General features: G+C 45.6%; 1 protein-coding gene and 1 non-coding gene across 3 annotated transcripts in view; one reads left to right on the top strand and one right to left on the bottom strand.

Moving 5' to 3' along the window:
• LOC126267332 (facilitated trehalose transporter Tret1-like) overlaps positions 1-20,944 on the top strand; it is a 116,417-nt gene that overhangs the window by 78,485 nt on the left and 16,988 nt on the right. For both annotated transcript variants that reach the window (XM_049972436.1, XM_049972437.1), the window contains 3 exons: positions 5,027-5,265; positions 9,531-9,939; positions 19,547-19,941. In XM_049972436.1, the coding sequence (XP_049828393.1) occupies positions 5,027-5,265; positions 9,531-9,939; positions 19,547-19,941 (1,043 nt within the window). The remainder of the gene's footprint in view (positions 1-5,026; positions 5,266-9,530; positions 9,940-19,546; positions 19,942-20,944) is intronic.
• Trnas-cga (transfer RNA serine (anticodon CGA)) lies at positions 10,244-10,318 on the bottom strand. The gene has a single exon. It is a non-coding gene; the product is annotated as a tRNA-Ser (tRNA).

Genomic DNA, 20,944 nt, shown 5'->3' with positions numbered 1-20,944 from the left:
GGATTTCAGCCTGGCACCCTTGCCTGGTTGGCTTAATAGAGGAAATAGAGAAGATCCAACGAAGAGCGATGCGTGTTTTCGGAATTTGGTTATGTATACGCTGAGCAACCTCCAATGGCAGACGCTGTACGAGATAAGTTGTGCCTCGCAGAGACGTATACTGTTACAGTTGTTGGAGGATACATTCAAAGAAGAGCGTGGTCGGAAGCTACTTTCTCCCACATACATCTAGCAAAATAAGCACGAAGAGAAAAAAAGTAGGAGGTGATATGGAGGCTACCTAAAGTCGTTCTTCCCCCACACTGTTCGCAAGTGTAGCAGGGAAGTGCGAAAATGGCATAGGTACAAGAAGTGGCTTTCAGCATGTAGAGGTAGATATATGGTAGATAAAATGAAATGTGTGTGTGGCTAGAGCCTCCTGTCGGGTAAACCGATCCGCTAGTGCAGATCTTTTTAGGTGATGCCACTTCGATGACCTGCGTGTCGACTAGGATGAAATGATGATGAGACAACTCTAAACCCGAGAGGAAAAATATTCCAACCTGACCGGGAATCGAAGCTAACCCCTCGCAAGATTGCTGCCGCGCTGAAAACTCATTTATGGAGGTAGAACGTAGGTGATGAGGTGCTTCAAATGTCCGCTCTCCTCTTCTTGCTGGACTTGTAGTGGTTATTAAAATTATAGCATCGCTTTTATTCTCTGTGTACACAAATGATCTGCCATCAGAGTAGCAATCTGCAACTGTTTGCTGATGGAACCATTGTGTACGGGAAAGAGTTGCCATTCTTAGACTAAAGGAGAATACAGGATGACTTCCATAGATTTTCTAGTTGATATGATGGCTGACAGCTTGCTGAAAATCGCTACGGTCGCAGGTTCGAATTCTGCCTCGGGCATGGCTGTGTGTGATGTCCTTAGGTTAGTTAGGTTTAAGTAATTCTAAGTTCTAGGGGACTGATGACCTCAGAAGTTAAGTCTCGTAGTGCTCAGAGCCATTTGAACCATTTTTTTTTTTTTTTTTTTTTTTTTTTTTTTTTTTTTTTTTTTTTGCTGGAGATGTAGAAACATGTAGGTTAATTCAGATGAGCAGGGAAACAATCATGCAATGTTCGAATACAGTATTGATGGTGTATTGATTGATAAAGTCATGTAGGTGCAGATAGGCGTAGCGATGCAAAGCAGCATGAAGTGGAATGAGCGTATTAGGAGGGTAGTAGGAAAGGCAAATGGTAGACTTCGGGTGCTTGCGAGAATTTTAAGAAAATGTTGTTTATTTATAAAGGAGGATGCGGATAGAACACTAGCGTGATCCATTGCTGAACACTGTTGTACTGTTTAGGTTCCCGACCAGTTTGATTTGGACGAAGACACTGACGCACGTCACAGGCGTGCTGCTAGATTTATTACTGCTGGGTTCGATCAACACACTGTTATTATGGAGACACTTAGTGAACTCAAAAGAGAATCTCCGGAGAGGGGACAACGGTCTTTTTGCCAAACACTATTGAGAAAATTTAGGGCAACGACACTTGCGGATGACTGCAATGTGTTTCTACTGCCCTCAACAAACATTTCGCGTGAGGGTTGCAAATGCAAGATAAGAGAAATTAGGGTTCATACAGTCGCTTGTACCTTGTTACATTTGCAAATGGAACAGGAATGGAAATGAATAGTAGTGGTATGATGTACCTCCGGCCATGCACCGTACAGTGGCTTGCGGGGTGTCTTCGCTGAGGTGACGGACAGCGATATGCACATATACAAATGACGGTAATATCGCGTACACAAGGTATTAAACGACAGTGAATTGGTGGATCTGTCATTTGTACTCAGGTGATTCATGTGAAAAGGTTTCCGACATGATTATGGCCGCATGACGGGAATTAGCAGACTTTAAATGCAGAATGGTAGTTGGAGCTAGACGCATGGGACATTCCGTTTCGGAAATCGTTAGGAAGTTCAATATTCGAAGATCCACAGTCAAGGATGTGCCGAGAATGCCACACTTCAGGCACTACATCTCACCAAGGGCGACGTAGTGGGCGAAGTACTTCACTTAGCGGGCGACAGCAACAGCAGTGTTGGAGTTACGATGGACATAGCCATTAGGACATTGCGGCGAAATCTGGCGTTAATGGGCCGTGGTTACAGAGACTGGTGGGGTTGCCTTTGATAACAGCACTTCGCCTGCAGCACCTCTCCTGGGCTCTTGACCGTATCGGTTGGACCCTACACGAATGGGAAACTGTGGCCTGGTCAGATGAGGTCGGATTTCAGTTGGTAAGAGCTGATAGCAGGGTTCGAGTGTGGCGCAGACCCCACGAAGCCATGGACCCAAGCTGTCAACAAGTCATTATGCAAACTCTTGGTGGCTCCATAACGGTGTGGACTGCTTTTACATGGAATCGACTGGGTCCTTTGCTCCAACTGAACCGATCATTGACTGAAAACAGTAATATTCGGCTACCTGGAGACCATTTTCAGCCGTTCATGGACCTCATGTTGCGGGCCGGGGTGGCCGAGCGGTTCTAGGCGCTTCAGTCTGGAGTATTGTTCATCGAAAGTATTACGCCGCCGCTGATAATTAAATATTTTAAATAGAAAAATGAATCAAAACTACTGAGAACTTCCTGCTGGGTAGCAACAAAACTGACGAAAGTAAAGAGAGTAAATGACATTAAAAACGCTTATTCTGCATTCATGCTAGCTATAACACCTTCTTTGCTTATAAAACTTCACGTCTGACCATATTAATACTACAGTCTGCAACCGCGCGACCGCTACGGTCGCAGGTTCGAATCCTGCTTCGGGCATGGATGTGTGTGATGTCCTTAGGTTAGTTAGGTTTAAGTAGTTCTAAGTTCTAGGGGACTGATGACCTCAGATGTTAAGTCCCAAAGTGCTCAGAGCCATTTGGCCTACTTTTGGGATTCATGTTCCCAAACAACGATGGAATCTTTATGGGAGACAAGGCACCTTGTCACCAGGTCACAATTGTTTGCGATTTGTTTTAAGAACATTCTGGACAATTTAAACGAATGATTTGGCCACGCACATCGCCCGACACGAATCCCATCTAACATTTACGGGGCGTAATCTAGAGGTCAGATCGTGCATAGGATCCTGCACCTGCAATACATTCGCAAATTATGGACGGCTATAGAGGCAGCGTGGCTCGATGTTTCTGCACGAGACTGCCAACGATTCTTTAAATCCATACGACGTTGATACACTGCACTATGTCGGGCAAAAGGAGGTTCGCGATGATGTTAGGAGATATCTCATTACTTTTGTCATGTCAGCGTAGATATACAGGGTGTTATAAAAAGGTACGGCCAAACTTTCAGGAAAAATTCCTCACACACAAAGAAAGAACTTATGTTATGTGGACATGTGTCAGGAAACGCTTACTTTCCATGTTACAGCTCATTTTATTACCTCTCTTCGAATCAAATTAATCATGGACTGTAAACACACGGCAACAGAACGTACCAGAGTGACTTCACTTTGTTACAGGAAATGTTCAAAACGTCTTCCGTTAGCGAGAATACAGGCATCCACCCTCCGTCGCATGGAATCCCCGATGCGCTGATGCAGCCCTGGAGAATGGCGTATTGTATTACAGCCGTCCACAATACGGGCACAAAGAGTCTCTCCATTTTGTACAGGAGTTGCGTAGACAAGATCTTTCAAAAGCCCCCATAAATGAAAGCCAAGAGGGTTGAGGTCAGGAGAGCGTGGAGGCCATGGAATTGGTCCGCCTCTACCAATCCATCGGTCACCGAATCTGCTGTTGAGAAGCGTACGAACACTTCGACTGAAATGTGCAGGAGCTCCATCGTCCATGAACCACATGTTGTGTCGTACTTGTAAAGGCACATGTTGTAACAGCACAGATAGAGTATCCCGTATGAAATCATGATAACATGCTCCATTGAGCGTAGGTGGAAGAACATGGGATCCAATCAAGACATCACCAACCATGCCTGCCTAAACGGTCACAGAAAATCTGTGTTGATGACGTGATTGCACAATTGCGTGTGGATTCTCGTCAGCCCACACATGTCGATTGTGAAAATTTACAATTTGATCACGTTGGAATGAAGCCTCATCCGCAAAGAGAACATTTGCACTGAAATGAGGATTGACACATTGTTGGATGAACCATTCGCAGAAGTGTATCCGTGGAAGCCAATCAGATGCTGATAGTGCCTGCACACGCTGTACATGGTACGGAAACAACTGGTTCTCCCGTAGCACTCGCCATACAGTGACGTGGTCAACGTTACCTTGTACAGCAGCAACTTCTCTGCCGCTGACATTAGGGTTATCGTCAACTGCACGAAGAATTGCCTGTCCATTGCAGGTGACCTCGTCGTTCTAGGTCTTCCCCAGTCGCGAGTCATAGTCTGGTATGTTCCATGCTCCCTAAGACGCCGATCAATTGCTTCGAACCTCTTCCTATCGGGACACCTTCTTTCTGGAAATCTGTCTCGATACAAACGTACCGCGCCACAGCTATTGCCCCGTGGTAATCCATACATCAAATGGGCATCTACCAACTCCGCAATTGTAAACATTTGCACTGACTGCAAAACCACGTTATTGATGAACACTAACCTGTTGATGCTACGTACTGATGTGCTTGATGCTAGTACTGTAGAGCAATGAGTCGCATGTCAACACAAGCACCGAAGTCAACATTACCTTCCTTCAATTAGGCCAACTGGCTGTGAATGGAGGAAGTACAGTACATACTGACGAAACTAAAATGAGCTCTAACATGGAAATTAGGCGTTTCCGGACACATGTCCACATAACATCTTTTCTTTATTTGTGTGTGAGGAATGTTTCCTGAAAGTTTGGCCGTATCTTTTCGTAACACCCTGTAGATGTAGAACATGGTTGGCTGCCTCCGTACTGAGCAATAACCGTGTAGCATGGCAGTTCGCTGTAAAACAGTTTACGTGGAGGGGAGATGGGTTGTACAGGCGGACTACACGTGTACCACACCTGTCCCCGCAGCGACGCTGTCGTACCTGTGTTGCGGCATGCTGGCCGGCTGGACGGCGCCGATGCTGCCGCGGCTGCGCGAGCCCGGCTCGCACCTGCCGCTGACGGCGGACGAGGCCTCCTGGGTGGTCTCCGCCACCAGCATGGTGATGCCGCTCCCCGTCCTGCTCGTGCCCTTCGTCGTCGACGTCGTCGGCCGCAAGACGCTGCTCGTCGCCTCCGCTGTGCCCGTCTTTGCCTCCTGGCTCATGGTCAGTACTGACGCCACATCATTTACTACTTCGTTCGGTATATCGTGCATCTGGTTTTGGGATTGTGTAGCACTATACTCATACACTTCTCCGAGTCTAGAATGGTAGCTTGTTGCAACGCTGCCCCATAGGTCACGGACACTTACAGGCACCCATCATTTCACTCATGCAATGTTGCCAATCCAAAAAACTGAAAAGCTGGACTCGGTGTTATGTTTAGACGGACATTTTGCCCTGAGAGTTGGCTCCCTATTTCTACTGGAAATGGTTATTTGGGTATTTTCATTCATTTACGAGGGTTGCTCCAAAAGAAATGCACACAGTTCTTTTTAATCCATCTTTTATTCTACGTGTTTGTAAGTTTTACAGTGTGTAGGTACATCCTTTAGGAACAATATTTTCATTTCTCCACATAATTTCCATCCCTTTCAACTGCCTTACGCCATCTTGGAACCAGCGCCTGTACACCCGCGCGGTAAAATTATGGACAAACCTGTTGGAGCCACTGTTTGGCAGCGTTTGCAAGGCAGTCATCATCTTCAAACTTTTTACACGAAGAGAGTCTTTGAGTTTCCCAAAGAGATGACAGTCACATGGAGCCACGTCAGGTCTGTAAGGCGGTGTTTTAGTGTTGTCCATCCGAGTTTTGTGATCGCTTCCATGGTTTTTTGACTGACATGCGGCCGTGCATTGTTGGGAAACAACAAAACATCCTGCTATTGCCGATGTGGTCGAACACGACTCAGTCGAGCTTGAAGTTTCTTCAGTGTTGTCACATACGCTTCAGAATTTGTGGTGGTTCCACTTGCCATGATGTCCACAAGCAAGAGTCCTTTCGGAATCGAAAAACACCGTAGCCATAACTTTTCCAACAGAAGGTGTGGTTTTGAATTTTTTTCTTGGGTGAATTTGCATGATGCTACTCCATTGATTGCCTCTTCGTCTCTGGTGGAAAATGTTGGAGCCATGTTCCATCACCTGTCACAATTCTTCCAAGAAACTCATCTCTGCCATTCTCGTACTGTTCCAAAAGTTCGCTGCATACCGTTTCTCTTGTTTCTTTGCGAGCGACTGTCCACATCCTGGGAACCCACCTTTTTAAACGCCAACACTTTCAGTATTCTGCAAACACTTCTTTCCCCTATCCAAATTTAGCGTGACAATTCGTTCACTGTTATGCTTCTGTCAGCAGTTACCAATTCGTTAACTCCGTGCACATTGTCTGGAGTGTGTGTAGTACGAGGGCTGCCGCTGCGAGGACAATGCTCAATGTTGCCGTGCCCGCTTTCATCACGTAACCTGCTTGCCCACCGACTAAGTGTACTGCGATCGACAGCAGCCTCTCCATACACCTTTTTCAACCTCTTGTGGATGTTTCCCACTGCCTCGTTTTCACAGCACAGGAATTCTGTGGCAGCACGTTGCTTCTGACGAACGTCAAGTGTAGCAGCCATCTTGAAGAAATGCTGTGACGGCTCCACTTACGGGAACAGGTTAAACTAAGTTTGAAAACAGGCGGGAAGGATGTATCTACACACTGTAAAACTTTCACACATGAAGAATGAAAACTGTATTTTTACAAAAATAGTGTGCATTTCTTTTGGAGTGACCGTCGTACTAATAATCAAGTACAATCCGTTGTTTGAGTTCAGCGTTACATGTGCTTAACCTAAAAAAGAATGAGTAAACATGATTATGATATAGGCAGAAGAAATTAATTAAAATTTGTACAAGTACTGGGATTCGTACCTCGGGCTGATGTTTACTAGGTAGTTGTGCTATCCATAGGGGGATTCTGTGTGGAACATAATTTGAAATAAGGGCAAAGTGTTATCCCATTCGCTGACTGCCACTTTTAACAACCCTACCACAACAAAGGTAAAAATTAATTATGATTGTAATGTTGCTCACGCTGCTAAATATTGCATTTTCTGGGCAACAACAAAGTTATATTATGTGGCAGGTGTCATTAGAGCACAGTTAATAAAGTCATTTCTTGAAATAGTGGATAAACTAGGCACTCATCTTTTCGGGTTTCCCACGCTGGTCTCGTTGTGATCTCATGACTCAATCGTCGAAAATGTAGGTAGTGATGATTCCAAGCTCAGATGCAAAGAGATCTAGGTGTTATTCTGCGATATTCAAAAGTTTTATAGATGTGTTTCATAAACCGTTCTTGAAGATTAAACTTTTGCAAGTTAGGACAATGGTGATGTAAAAAAAGTAACAGCACTCCGAATTTAAGTTACACTTCTTTTTTATTACTTTTGTTGCAATATCACGTAACTCGTTCCAAAACATCACGTCACTATATAAAACATACTTGAAAATATGTTCCTTACTCTTAAAGTTCACATTTCATAAACTGACTACAATTTGCGTCTTTTCAACGTGATGACCAAAGCTTGACTCTGTAATAACCGATTACGCGCCCAAAAATCCGAGTCACAAGTACGTCAAAGATCATAGTGACAAAAGAAAGAATACACATTAGAATAATATCATTGCAATATACAGGGGGTTACAAAAAGGTACGGCCAAACTTTCAGGAAACATTCCTCACACACAAAGAAAGAAAATATGTTATGTGGACATGTGTCCGGAAACGCTTACTTTCCATGTTAAAGCTCATTTTATTACTTCTCTTCAAATCACAGTAATCATGGGATGGAAACACACAGCAACAGAACATACTAGCGTGACTTCAAACACTTTGTTACAGGAAATGTTCAAAATGTTCTCCGTTAGCGAGGATACATGTATCCATCCTCCGTCGCATGGAATCCCTGATGCGATGATGCAGCCCTGGAGAATGGCGTATTGTATCACAGCCGTCTACAATACGAGCACGAAGAGTCTCTCCATTTGGTGCCGGGGTTGCGTTGACAAGACCTTTCAAATGCCCCCATAAATGAAAGTCAAGAGAGTTGAGGTCAGGAGAGCGTGGAGGCCATGGAATTGGTGGGCCTCTACCAATCCATCGGTCACCGAATCTGTTGTTGAGAAGCGTACGAACACTTCGACTGAAATGTGCAGGAGATCCATCGTGCATGAACCACATGTTGTGTCGTACTTGTAAAGGCACATGTTCCAGGAGCACAGATAGAGTATCCCGTATGAAATCATGATAACATGCTCCATTGAGCCTAGGTGGAAGAACATGGGGCCCAATCAAGACATCACCAACCGTGCCTGCCCAAACGTTCACAGAAAATCTGTGTTGATGACGTGATTGCACAACTGCGTGCGAATTCTCGTCAGCCCAGACATGTCGATTGTGAAAATTTAGAATTTGATCACGTTGGAATGAAGCCTCATCTGTAAAGAGAACATTTGCACTGAAATGAGGATTGACACATTGTTGGATGAACCATTCACAGAAGTGTACCCGGGGAGGCCAATCAGCTGCTGATAGTGCCTGCACACGCTGTACATGGTACGGAAACACTGGTTCTCCCGTAGCACTCTCCATACAGTGACGTGGGCAACGTTACCTTGTACAGCAGCAACTTCTCTGCCGCTGACGTTAGGGTTATCGTCAACTGCACGAAGAACTGCCTCGTCCATTGCAGGTGTCCTCGTCGTTCTAGGTCTTCGCCAGTCGCGAGTCATAGGCTGGAATGTTCCGTGCTCCCTAACTCCCTAAGACGCCGATCAAATGCTTCGAACGTCTTCCTGTCGGGACACCTTCTTTCTGGAAATCTGACCCGATACAAACGTACCGCGCCACGGCTATTACCCCGTGCTAATCCATACATCAAATGGGCATCTACCAACCCTGCATTTGTAAACATTGCACTGACCGCAAAACCACGTTCGTGATGAACACTAACCTGTTGATGCTATGTACTGATGTTCTTGATGCTAGTACTGTAGAGCAATGAGTCGCATGTCAACACAAGCACCTAAGTCAACATTACGTTCCTTCAATTGGGCCAACTGACGGTGAATCGAGGAAGTACAGTACATTGTGACGAAAATAAAATGAGGCCTAACATGGAAATTAGGCGCTTGTGTGTGAGGAGTGTTTCCTAAAATTTTGGCCGTATCTTTTTGTTACACGCTGCATACATATCGATGTATCGAAGTACCTCTACATCAATGAAATCAAATCTGAATGTTGTCGCAGAAATACGTTAACTATTTTACAGTAACACAGTAGAATATTGCTGGTATCGAGAGGTTGAGGTGCGGTGCCGTAATGGTTACGTAACTCAAGTACCATTACACACTCCAGCAGAAAATAGCTTCCTCGTTGGCCGCAGGTGCTCTTCGCCGAGTCGGCGGCGATGCTGATCGCGTCTCGGCTGGTGGCGAGCCTCGGGGTGGGCGCGGTGATGTGCGTGGGCCCGATGTACGTGTGCGAGGTGGCGGAGGCGCGCGTTCGCGGCGCGCTGGGCACGCTCTTCCAGTTCATGCTGAGCGCGGGGTCGCTGCTCGCCTTCAGCCTCGGCCCCTACCTCTCCTACGAGGCGGTGGCCATCGCTTGCGCCGCCGTGCCCGTCGTCTTCCTCGCCTGCTTCGTCTGGATGCCCGAGTCGCCCTACTTCTTCGCGATGCGCGGCCGCGACGAAGAGGCACAGCGCGTACTGCGGCGACTCCGAGGCTCCGTTCCTGATGAGGACATCGCACAGGAGCTCGCCGTCGTCCGCAAGTGCGTCGAGCAGCAAAAAGGTCAGCGGCTGGACACAGTACAGTACTTATGGATGTAAGGTCTAAAAATATTCTACATCTACCGGGTGATCAAAAAGTCAGTATAAATTTGAAAACCGAATAAATCACGAAATAATGTAGATAGAGAGGTACAAATTGACACACATGCTTGGAGTGACATGCGGTTTTATTAGAACCAAAAAAATACAAACGTTCAAAAAATGTCGGACAGCTGGCGCTTCATCTGATCAGAATAGCAATAATTAGCATAACAAAGTAAGGCAAAGCAAAGATGATGTTAAACTTCCTGGCAGATTAAAACTGTGTGCCGGACCGAGACTCGAACTCGGGACCTTTGCCTTTCGCGGGCAAGTGCTCTACCAACTGAGCTATCCGAGCACGACTCAGGTCCCGTCCACACAGCTTTGCTTCTGCCAGTACCTCGTCTCCTACCTTCCAAACTTTACAGAAGCTCTTCTGCGAACCTTGCAGAACTAGCAGGAAGCACACTCCGCTGCAGAGTGAAAATCTCATTCTGCAAAGATGATGTTCTTTACAGGAAATGCTCAATATGTCCACCATCATTCCTCAACAATAGCTGTAGTCGAGGAATAGTGTTGTGAACAGCACTGTAAAGCATGTCCGGAGTTATGGTGAGGCATTGGCGTCGGATGTTGTCTTTCAGCATCCCTAGAGATGTTGGTCGATCACGATACACTTGCGGCTTCAGGTAACCCCAAAGCCAATAATCGCACGGACTGAGGTCTGGGGACCTGGGAGGCCAAACATGACGAAAGTGGCGGCTGAGCACGCGATCATCACAAAATGACGCGCGCAAGAGATCTTTCACGCGTCTAGCAATGTGTGTTTTTTTTTTTTTTTGTTATAATAAAACGCCACGTCATTCGAAGCATGTGTGTCAATTTTTACCTCTCTACCTACATTATTCCGTGGTTTATTAAGTTTTCAAATTTATATGGACTTTTAGATCACCCGGTACACCTACATGGATACTCCGCAAATCGCATTGAAGTGCTTGGCAGAGGGTTCATCAAACCAACTTCACAATTTTGTATTATTCCAATCTCGTATAGTGCGTGGAAAGAATGAACACCTATATGAACCGTGGATTTATTTTTAAAGAATGTTCTTAAAATTTTATTTTATTTACTAGTGATTCATCAAGATGATTAACACATTTAATCACACTATGTGAGCATAGAAGTAGTTGCCAGGGAGTAACTGATGAACTAAAAATCAAATTGTTTTTAACAAATGGCAATTTTATTCCTAAAAGCTGGGGATGAAAGACTGGCCAAGAAAACAAGTTTAATTTAACGAGAGTAAATCACGCAATGTATCACCAATCACTTAACTTCCAATAAACTGCGATTTCTCGAGAACACCTGGCGCAGCACCCCCAAATCGCTCTCACGAACCTTCCGCTGCAAGCCGCATCAACCTCCCGTCTTTCCTGGTCCGCACCAACCGACCGACTGCCCGCTGCTCCGTCCGCGACTGCTACTCAGTCGCGACTGCCCTGCTGGTGCGTCTCCCACTCACTTCCAGACACACGACGGCGGAAATACTGGGTCGGACCCAACCATGCAGAGGAAACAGACCCACTGGCAAAACGACATCCCTGCACCAGGAAAGGACCGAGCCAAGCTCCACAAGATGGTAACTGAAGCGGCCCAGAAACGCTCGGAGAACCAGTTACACCACGGCGTCGCAGCTCGCACCGGCCAGACTGATGTCGTGGGTTGACTCCTGTTGCTCTCGTGTCGACCGCGAAGCCACTATCCCTCGATATATTTCGCGGCCCACTGTACTCACGTGGCGACCTCACATGCGCCGACGATCAAGACGGACAAGTCATCTTGTGTCTCAGTGCGCGACCGACCAACCGATCGATCCAACCGGCCTTAAAGGTTGATCCGAATGACAGATATATTGGCACTCTAGACGACAGACAGACACTAACTGCCCCACAAATTCGGACGAGAGACTGACCCCAGACTGACTTCAGACTCACTCAGACTGACCGACTGGCTCCAGACTGCTTAACTGACGAGCTCATAGCGCCCCTTAAATGCACATGAACAGGCTATCTTTCCCCTTTCCCACCAGAGGGAGACACCAAACCTACGACTGCCACAGCGGCGCCACCGCCAGAAATGGAGGCCGACTGCTTCACACTAGGCGCTGCGGCGCGCTCTTCAAAACAGCAATTTTTACCACGGCTCACTATATTTTTCTGTACGAGCTCTGATTTCCCTTATTTTATCGTGGTGATGGTCCCTTCCTATGTAAGTCGGTGTCAACAAAATATTTTCGCATTCAGAGGAGAAAGTTGGTGATTAGAATTTCGTGAGAAGATTCTGTCGCAACAAAAAACGTTTTTTTAAAGGATGTCCATCCCAAATCCTGTATCATTTCTGTGACACTCTCTCCCCTATTTCCCGATAATACAAAACGCGCTGCCTTTCTTGGAACTTTTTCGATGAACTCCGTCTGGCCTATCTGGTAAGGAACCCACACCGCGCAGTAGTATTCTAAAACAGGACGGACAAGGGTAGTGTAGGCAGTCTCCTTAGTAGACTGTTACATTTTCTAAGTGTCCTGCCAATAAAACGCAGTCTTTGGTTAGCCTTCCCCACAACATTTTCTATGTGTTCTTTCCAATTTAAGTTGTTCGTAATTGTAATACCTAGGCATTTGGTCGAATTTACGGCTTTTAGATTAGACTGATTTATCGGGTAACCGAAGTTTAAGGAATTCCTTTCAGCACTCATGTGGATGACTTCACACTTTTCGTTGTTTAGGGTCACCACTTTTCGCACCATTCAGATATCTTTTCTAAATCGTTTTTCAGTTCGTTTTGGTTTTCCGATGACTTTATTAGTTGATAAACGACAGCGTCATCTGCAAACAACCGAAGACGGCTGCTCAGATTGTCTCCAAAATCGTTTATATAGATAAGGAACAGCAAAGCGCCTGTAACACTACCTTGGGGAACGCCAGAAATCACTTCTGTTTTACTCGATGACTTTCCGTCAGTTACTACGAACTGTGACCTCTCTGACAGGAAATCACAAATCCAGTCACATAACTGAGACGATATTCCATAAGCACGCAATTTCAGTACGAGCCGCTTGTGTGGTGCAGTGTCAAAAGCCTTCCGGAAATCCAGAAATACGGAATCCATATGAAATCCCTTGTCAATAGCACTCAAAACTTCATGTGAATAAAGAGCTAGTTGTGTTTCACAGGAACGATGTTTTCTAAACCCATGCTGACTGTGGGTCAATAGACCGTTTTCTCCGAGGTAATTCATAATGCTCGAACACACCTAATGAAAAGTATCTGGACACCTGTTCGTGAATGTTAACACGGAGTGTGTACATTCTTCGCGTTTACGACGACTTGGAGTCCGTTGGGGACACTTTGAGGGGTGTCTGAATGTCTGTGGAGGAATGGCGGCTCATTCTTCCTCATGGGTCGAAACAAAGAAGGTAGTCATGTTGGGAGTTAGGTCGGAGAGAGTCCAAGCTCTAACTCACTCCAGATGTATTCCATAGGGGTGTAGGTCGAGACTCTGGAAGGACCAGTCCACTTCAGGAACGTTGTTGTCCACATACCATTGCCTCACGGATGTTGCTTCATCACAGGGTGCATTGTGATGCTGATTCAATCATCATCCGTGAACTGTTCCTTTACTATTCGCAGTACACGATACTGTTAAATCTGTTCATAACTTTCGGCATTTAGCTAACCACAAAACCCATTCTTAAAAAAAATGGTTGAACTGGCCCAGATGGGTTTGTTACTTGGGTGAAACCCAATGAATAGTCCATGTTTGAAGTCGCCGAGCTCTCCTGACAGACCCACACCAATGTGCCTACTTCACTTCCGACAGCAGAATATTCGCTGTCTGCTTTAATACCGGCCAGTCAGTCTCTCTTGATCTCTAGTCGTCAGTTCTGCATTACATAGGGGTGTCCGGAAACATTTAATCAGGTGGTGTATCCACACCAAAAACGAAATACTTGATTTACACGTTATGGACAGATGTGAAGTAACCACTGCAAGACTGACCCATTTCACCAGGTGTTTTCATACTGGTGATTTCGATATACTACTCATGGAAATAAAACCGCTTAATTTCTCAAACATTTCAATAATGTGCATCGAAATTTACCCCAGAAACGGATATCAAGGAGTCATCTGTGCGCCAGGCGAGTCATCAAGAAAGATTGTGCTCCCTGTGTTCAGTCTTTGGACCAATGATACGTCATCCATGCTTAATCTCTGTGACACTTACACGCTGACGACTTCCAGGTGTATCTAAGCGCCAGTCCTGTGTGCACGGGTCGTGTTGTATTGGATATGAATTACAACGATTTCTGCTCACGGTTGCAATGTTCAAGAAACTCGATCTTAAAGTAGACCCCATAGAGCAACAGGTCACCTTCATATCTCACCGAAAGTTGGTCAGCGGCCATTTTCGTAAAACAGTTTACCCAGTAACGGTTTATCCAACACGTCATGGCATCAAAATACTCTGTCATGAAACGCTGCAGATCTCGGCGAAATCTTGAATAAGCATGCAAACTGGTAAGAGCAAACTCTTGCAGCATGGAGGAAATCACTTTCCAGCCTACATGCAAACCTAAAATTTAGAAAAAAGTTCACTCTCCAATTTGTACAGTATTTAGTCCTGCCAAATCTTTACAACTGCAATATTGTTCACCACGGCGCAATTAATGAAAACTCCACACGACTCTCGACGTGGCTGTCAGTGACTCCATGAGATGTGTGTGTAGCATTCGATTGTTTAATCACTCCAGTCTTTCGTATGCTCGGCGAGGCGGGATGTAGCCAGACAGGAGATGTGATTATCACAGGCTCTTGCTCATTCACTAACGCCTTCAAGACCTCTCCTCACATATTAGATACTTGTCTTTCCAATCCTGCGGTACCAGACAGGGTACTTGCAGCACCTTGGCTGTACACTAAATCTTTGTCCATCAACTTCTCCATTTCAGCCGTACGACGGTGGGCAAAATTACACTGTAACCTTCTTATTACACAAAACCATTCTGCATTCAAGACCTTTGTTCCTTTATTTATTGTACTTATTTACGTATTTATTTCACCTGGAAACATTAGGGCTATCTCGCCCTTTATTATGTCTAACCAGACATCCTAAGTGAGCCAATCTTACAATTTGTGTAGTACATTAGCAGTATATAACGATATTTATACGACTCTGGAACAAAATACCCTTTGACCTACATCTTATCCTAAACCTTCCTGCATTCAAGAGCTGACTGAAGCTGTATTTGTCATCACTGGAGTAGCTTCGCTGCGGGCACATCCCAGCTGTTTTCCTTCAACCCAACAGGGAACCAATATATGTCACATTGTAAACTATCCATGCTTTCCTCATTGCTTTCTGTTTTCTTCCTTTAATCTCATCCTCTGACCAGTGAACTTTTTCTCTTCATTTGATTCCTTGTGTAGCGTTGCCACATGTATTTATTAGATGTCAAATTATCATTATACACTGCTCATGCACCATACGAATTGTAATGCTGATTGACTAACTATGTCTAGCTACAATAAGAAGGGGTCAGAAGGGCTTAATCTTTCAAAGCGAATGAATGCCTAAATAAATAAAATAAATAAACATTCGATTTGCGAATCAGTGTGCAGGCGACACCGTTCGATGAACACCACTTGGTCCGGGCACTCTTGAGTAGTGGATAAGCAAGAGTACTCCATTGGCACTCGTGGGCTAACAGATACGTGTGTATCTCAGATACCATTGGCGTTAGTTTCCTTCAGCCGGGAACAATTCATGACCTACCTGTTTTAGTGCAAGTAATCATCATAATATGTACAGCATGTTTCGTAAAAGAAGATCAGTAATATGTGTTAGTTGGGGCATGACAATTATAATCCTCGTTTAGCTTTACTTATTCCGGGCTGGACAGCCGATGGGGACTTTGGTGTTTTCATTGTTTCCTGCATATGTTGTTGCACTTGCTGTATGCAGTGTGGTGACCGTATTAGTTGTTTCACACAGGTCAGAGGTGAAGTATAGCCTGGGGTCAGAACAAAGCAGATCTCAATCCGCTAGAAGCTGCAGGTCATCGAATCCTCACGTAGTAGCACTATAGTCACAGCCAACTTACACCATCGCACCTTTAAGAAAAAAAGTTATATTTTTCTCTTAGTAACGTTCTCATCATCATCATCATCATCATCATCATCATCATCATCATTTAAGACTGATTATGCCTTTCAGCGTTCAGTCTGGAGCATAGTCCCCCTTATAAAATTCCTCCATGATCCCCTATTCAGTGCTAACATTGGTGCCTCTTCTGATGTTAAGCCTATTACTTCAAAATCATTCTTAACCGAATCCAGGTACCTTCTCCTTGGTCTGTCCCGACTCCTCCTACCCTCTACTGCTGAACCCATGAGTCTCTTGGGTGGTGGTGGTGGTTAGTGTTAAACGTCCCGTCGACAACGAGGTCATTAGAGACGGAGCGCAAGCTCGGGTTAGGGAAGGATTAGGAAGGAAATCGACCGTGCCCTTTCAACGGAACCATCCCGGAATTTGCCTGAAACGATTTTAGGGAAATCACCGAAAACCTAAATCAGGATGGCTGGAGACGGGATTGAACCGTCGTCCTCCAGAATGCGAGTCCAGTGTGCTACCCACTGCTCCACCTCACTCGGTAGTCTCTTGGGTAACCTTGCTTCTCCCATGCGTGTAACATGACCCCACTATCTAAGCCTGTTCTCTCTGACTGCTACATCTATAGAGTTCATTCTCAGGTTTTCTTTGATTTCCTCATTGAGCACACCCTCCTGCCATTGTTCCCATCTACTAGCACCTGCAATCATTCTAGCTACTTTCATATCCGTATAGTAACACTATGAATAAATAAAAATTTAAATGTTTGTTAGTTCAATATCGTGTATCCCACAAAGTTCTTGACCGATTGCTTTGGAATTTTGACACACACAGTGTTGCATTATAAAAAATTACATATTATTACGTGTATTAAACAAACAGGTGTATAAAAACATGCCTATTCCAATGCGAAGTTCTGTCAAAATTTCAAACTAGTGGGTCAAAAGCTCTCAGAGGTTTGCGATTTGGAGTATTTACGGTTTCTATATAAGATTAACCGTAGACATTCGTTTCCTCAAAATCTCAAATTTCCGAAAATTATTAATGGATTTCACTGAAAGTTTGACGCAGCATTGCGTTCGAATACGCAAGTGATTTTAATGACCACTGGACACCAGCTGGTATACATGTAATATATATGTAACAGAAGTGGAAATTTTACAGAAATGTAAATGTTGGTTTGTTCAAAATCGTTAATTTCGAATGTTCTTGACTGATTGCTTTCAAACCTTGACGCAACGTTCCACTGGTATATACGCGTGTTTTTATTTGCCTATTTTTTAAATATATGTAATAAATAAATTCATATCAATTTGATAATAAGGTAACATGATGAAATATACACTAGTGAAACATTAGCAAACAGGAAAGTTATATTTATGGCTAATTGGTTTATGATCAGAACACTATTACAGAATGTGAATTTGTAATAGCAATACACAAGACTTAAGATCAGATAGAGCGAAAGAGGAGATGGACGAAGAGGCGGGAGAAAATGGACATGGAAAATGGGAAGGGGAAGACGGACAGAGAGAGAGGGGCCAGGAGCAGATGGAGAGAGTGAGGGGGGGCTTGGGAGGAGAAGGTGGACAGAGAAAATGGGGAGAAGCTGATGGACTGAGAGAGGGGAGAGGTGGATGGAGTAGGAGGAGATGGAGAGAGAGGGGGGAAGAGAAGATGGACAGAGAGAGGGGGAGGAGATGACGGAAAGAGGGAAGGGAAAAGAGGAGGAGATGGACAAAGAAAAGAGGAGGGGGAGATGGACAGAGACGGGTAGAGAAAGAGATTAAGACATATATCGAATTCCCATAAATTTCTGAAACGTGAACTTTGTCTTTTCTTTCTTTTCCACTTAGGCAGACAGAGCCACAGCAAAGTCTGGCTAGGTACAGCTGGTCTAAAATAATTATTTTTGTTGAGATTTTCATCTACAATGTTCGCTATATGGACTTATTTAGATGTGTTATACACTACTTGCCATTAAAACTGCTACACCACGAAGATTACGTGCTACAGACGCGAAATTTAACCGACAGGAAGAAGATGCTGTGATATGCAAATAATTAGCTTTTTAGAGCATTCACGAAAGGTTGGCGCCGGTATCGACACCTACAACGTGCTGACATGAGGAAAGTTTCCAACCGATTTCTCATACACAAACAGCAGTTGACCAGCGTTGCCTGGTGAAACGTTGTTGTGGTGCCTCGTGTAAGGAGGAGATATGCGTACCATCACGTTTCCGACTTTGATAAAGGTCGGATTGTAGCCTATCGCGATAGCGGTTTATCGTATCGCGACATTGCTACTGGCGTTGGTCGAGATCCAATGACTGTTAGCAGAATATGGAATCGGTGGGTTCAGGAGGATCCCAACGCCCTCCTATCACTAGCAGTCGAAATGAGAGGCATCTTATCCGCATGGTTGTAACGGATCGTGCAGCCATGTCTCGATCCCTGAGTCAACAGATGGGGACGTTTGCAAGACAACCATCTGCACGAACAGTTCGACGACGTTTTGTAGCAGCATGGACTATCAGCTAGGAGACAATGGCTGCTGTTACCATTGAAGCTGCATCACAGACAGGAGGGCATGCGATGGTGTACTCGACTACGAACGTGGGTGCACGAATGTCATTCCTTCGGGTGAATCCAGGTTCTGTTTACAGCATCATGATGGTCGCATCCGTGTTTGGAGACATCGAGGTGAACGAACATTGGAAGCGTGTATTCGTCATCACCATACTGGCGTATCACCAGGTGTGATGGTATGGGGTGCTATTGGTTACACGTCTCGGTCACCTCTTGTTCGGATTGACGGCACTTTGAACAGTGGATTTTAAATTTCAGATGTGTTACGACCCGTGACTCTACCCTTCATTCGATCCCTGCGAAACCCTACATTTCAGCAGGATAATGCACGACCACACGTTGCAGGTCCTGTACGAGCCTTTCTGGATACAGAAAATGTTCGACTGCTGCCCTGGGCAGCACATTCTCCAGATCTCCCACCAATTGAAAATGTCTGGTCAATGGTGGCCGAGCAACTGGCCCGTCACAATACTCCAGTCACTACTCTGGATGAACTGTGGTATCGTGTAGAAGCTGCATGGGCAGCTGTACCTGTACACGCCATCCAAGCTGTGTTTGACTCAATGCCCAGGCGTATCAAGACCGTTATTGCGGCCAGAGGTGGTTGTTCTCGGTACTGATTTCTCAGGATATATGCACCCAAATTGTGTGAAAATGTAATCACATGTCAGGTCTAGTATAATGTATTTATCCAATGAATACCCGTTTATCATCTGCATTTCGTCTTGGTGTAGCAGTTTTAATTGCCAGTAGTGTGTATACCACTTGTGTGGATTGGTGCTGGCTTGACGCCAGTGAAATGAACTCGTCGTGTTGACGGTGCGCGCGGCAGGTAGCAGGCAGTCGTGGCTGCAGCTGGTGGGCCAGCTGGTGCGGCGGCGCGGCAGCCGGCGGGCTCTGGTGGTGTGCGTGGGGCTGATGCTGGCGCAGGTGTGCACGGGGCTGGCCACGCTGCTGGGCTACACCACGGAGGTGTTCCAGCGGTCGGGCGCGGCGCTGGACGCCGACGTGTGCTCCATCGTGGTGGCGGCCGTGCAGGTGGCCACCAGCGTGGCGGCCGCGCTGCTCGCAGACCGCGCGGGCCGCCGGCCGCTGCTGCTGCTCTCCTGCTCCGGCTGCGCCCTCACCATCGCCGCCGAGGGCGTCTTCTTCTACCTCAAGGACGTGGTGCGCGCGGACCTGTCCGACGTGCAGTGGCTGCCGCTCACCGCCTTCCTAGGCTTCCTCGTGAGTATACAACCCTAGTGTTGACAGCGCGGGCCACTCTTGGAAGTAACACCGGGTCAAATGAGACCTATGTTTCCAGAGACCCTTTTTGTTTTTACCGACCAGGGTACCGAAGTAGTTAGCATACTGGACTCGCATTCGGGAGGAGGTTCAAACCCATGTTCGGCCATCCTGATTTAGTTTTTCCGTGATTTCCCTAAATCGCTTAAGGGGGGTAGGGCGTCAAACGGGTCGTCTTGCAGCAGGAGAGACACCAAATGGTTCAAAAGGCTCTGAGCACTATGGAACTCAACTGCTGTGGTCATTAGTCCCCTATAACTTACAACTACTTAAACCTAACTAACCTAAGGACATCACACACATCCATGCCCGAGGCAGGATTCGAACCTGCGACCTAGCAGTCGCACGGTTCCGGACTGCGCGCCTAGAACCGCGAGACCACCGCGGTCGGCGGAGACACACCACAGGACATTTTATTTTCCACTGTCTATACTTTTACAAATGAAATCGTAAAACTGCCTATTAGCTTCTGTCTCGGGTTCTTCGGCCGACGTTCATCTAATGATTTTTCTGACGTTTCGCCAGCACGAGTGGCTGCCATTGTTAAAGCTTCACCCTCCATGGCCGGTGGTGAACTGGAGCCGAGCTCGCGGCCGCAGGGTATATGTACCTGGCGCGCCAACGTCCGAGGGCTCCTCTGCGGTCATTTTTCACTTGTAATGGCTGCGTTTGTTGCTATAGGTACACGTTTGTTCATAAGTAAGAGAAATTCTTCGATGAATTTTCCACAGCATACAAACCACACTTACAGGTGTATGAAACTCTAGAAATTATTTAATTTATGAAAAAAAATGAATGTGCTGTTACATTTTAAACTTCATGTTTAGAAAAAAAACTCAAATTTTATAGTTAATTATCTCATTTTTACGACAGTTTTTAATAGATTTGGAAAATTCCAGAGTTTCATACACCTGTAAGTATGATTTGTATGCTGTGCAAAATT

This window comes from Schistocerca gregaria, chromosome 4 (genome assembly GCF_023897955.1).
Source record: "Schistocerca gregaria isolate iqSchGreg1 chromosome 4, iqSchGreg1.2, whole genome shotgun sequence".
NCBI lineage: Eukaryota > Metazoa > Arthropoda > Insecta > Orthoptera > Acrididae > Schistocerca > Schistocerca gregaria.
Note: the sequence above shows the minus strand (reverse complement) of the source record. Positions and strands in the feature narration are given on the sequence as shown.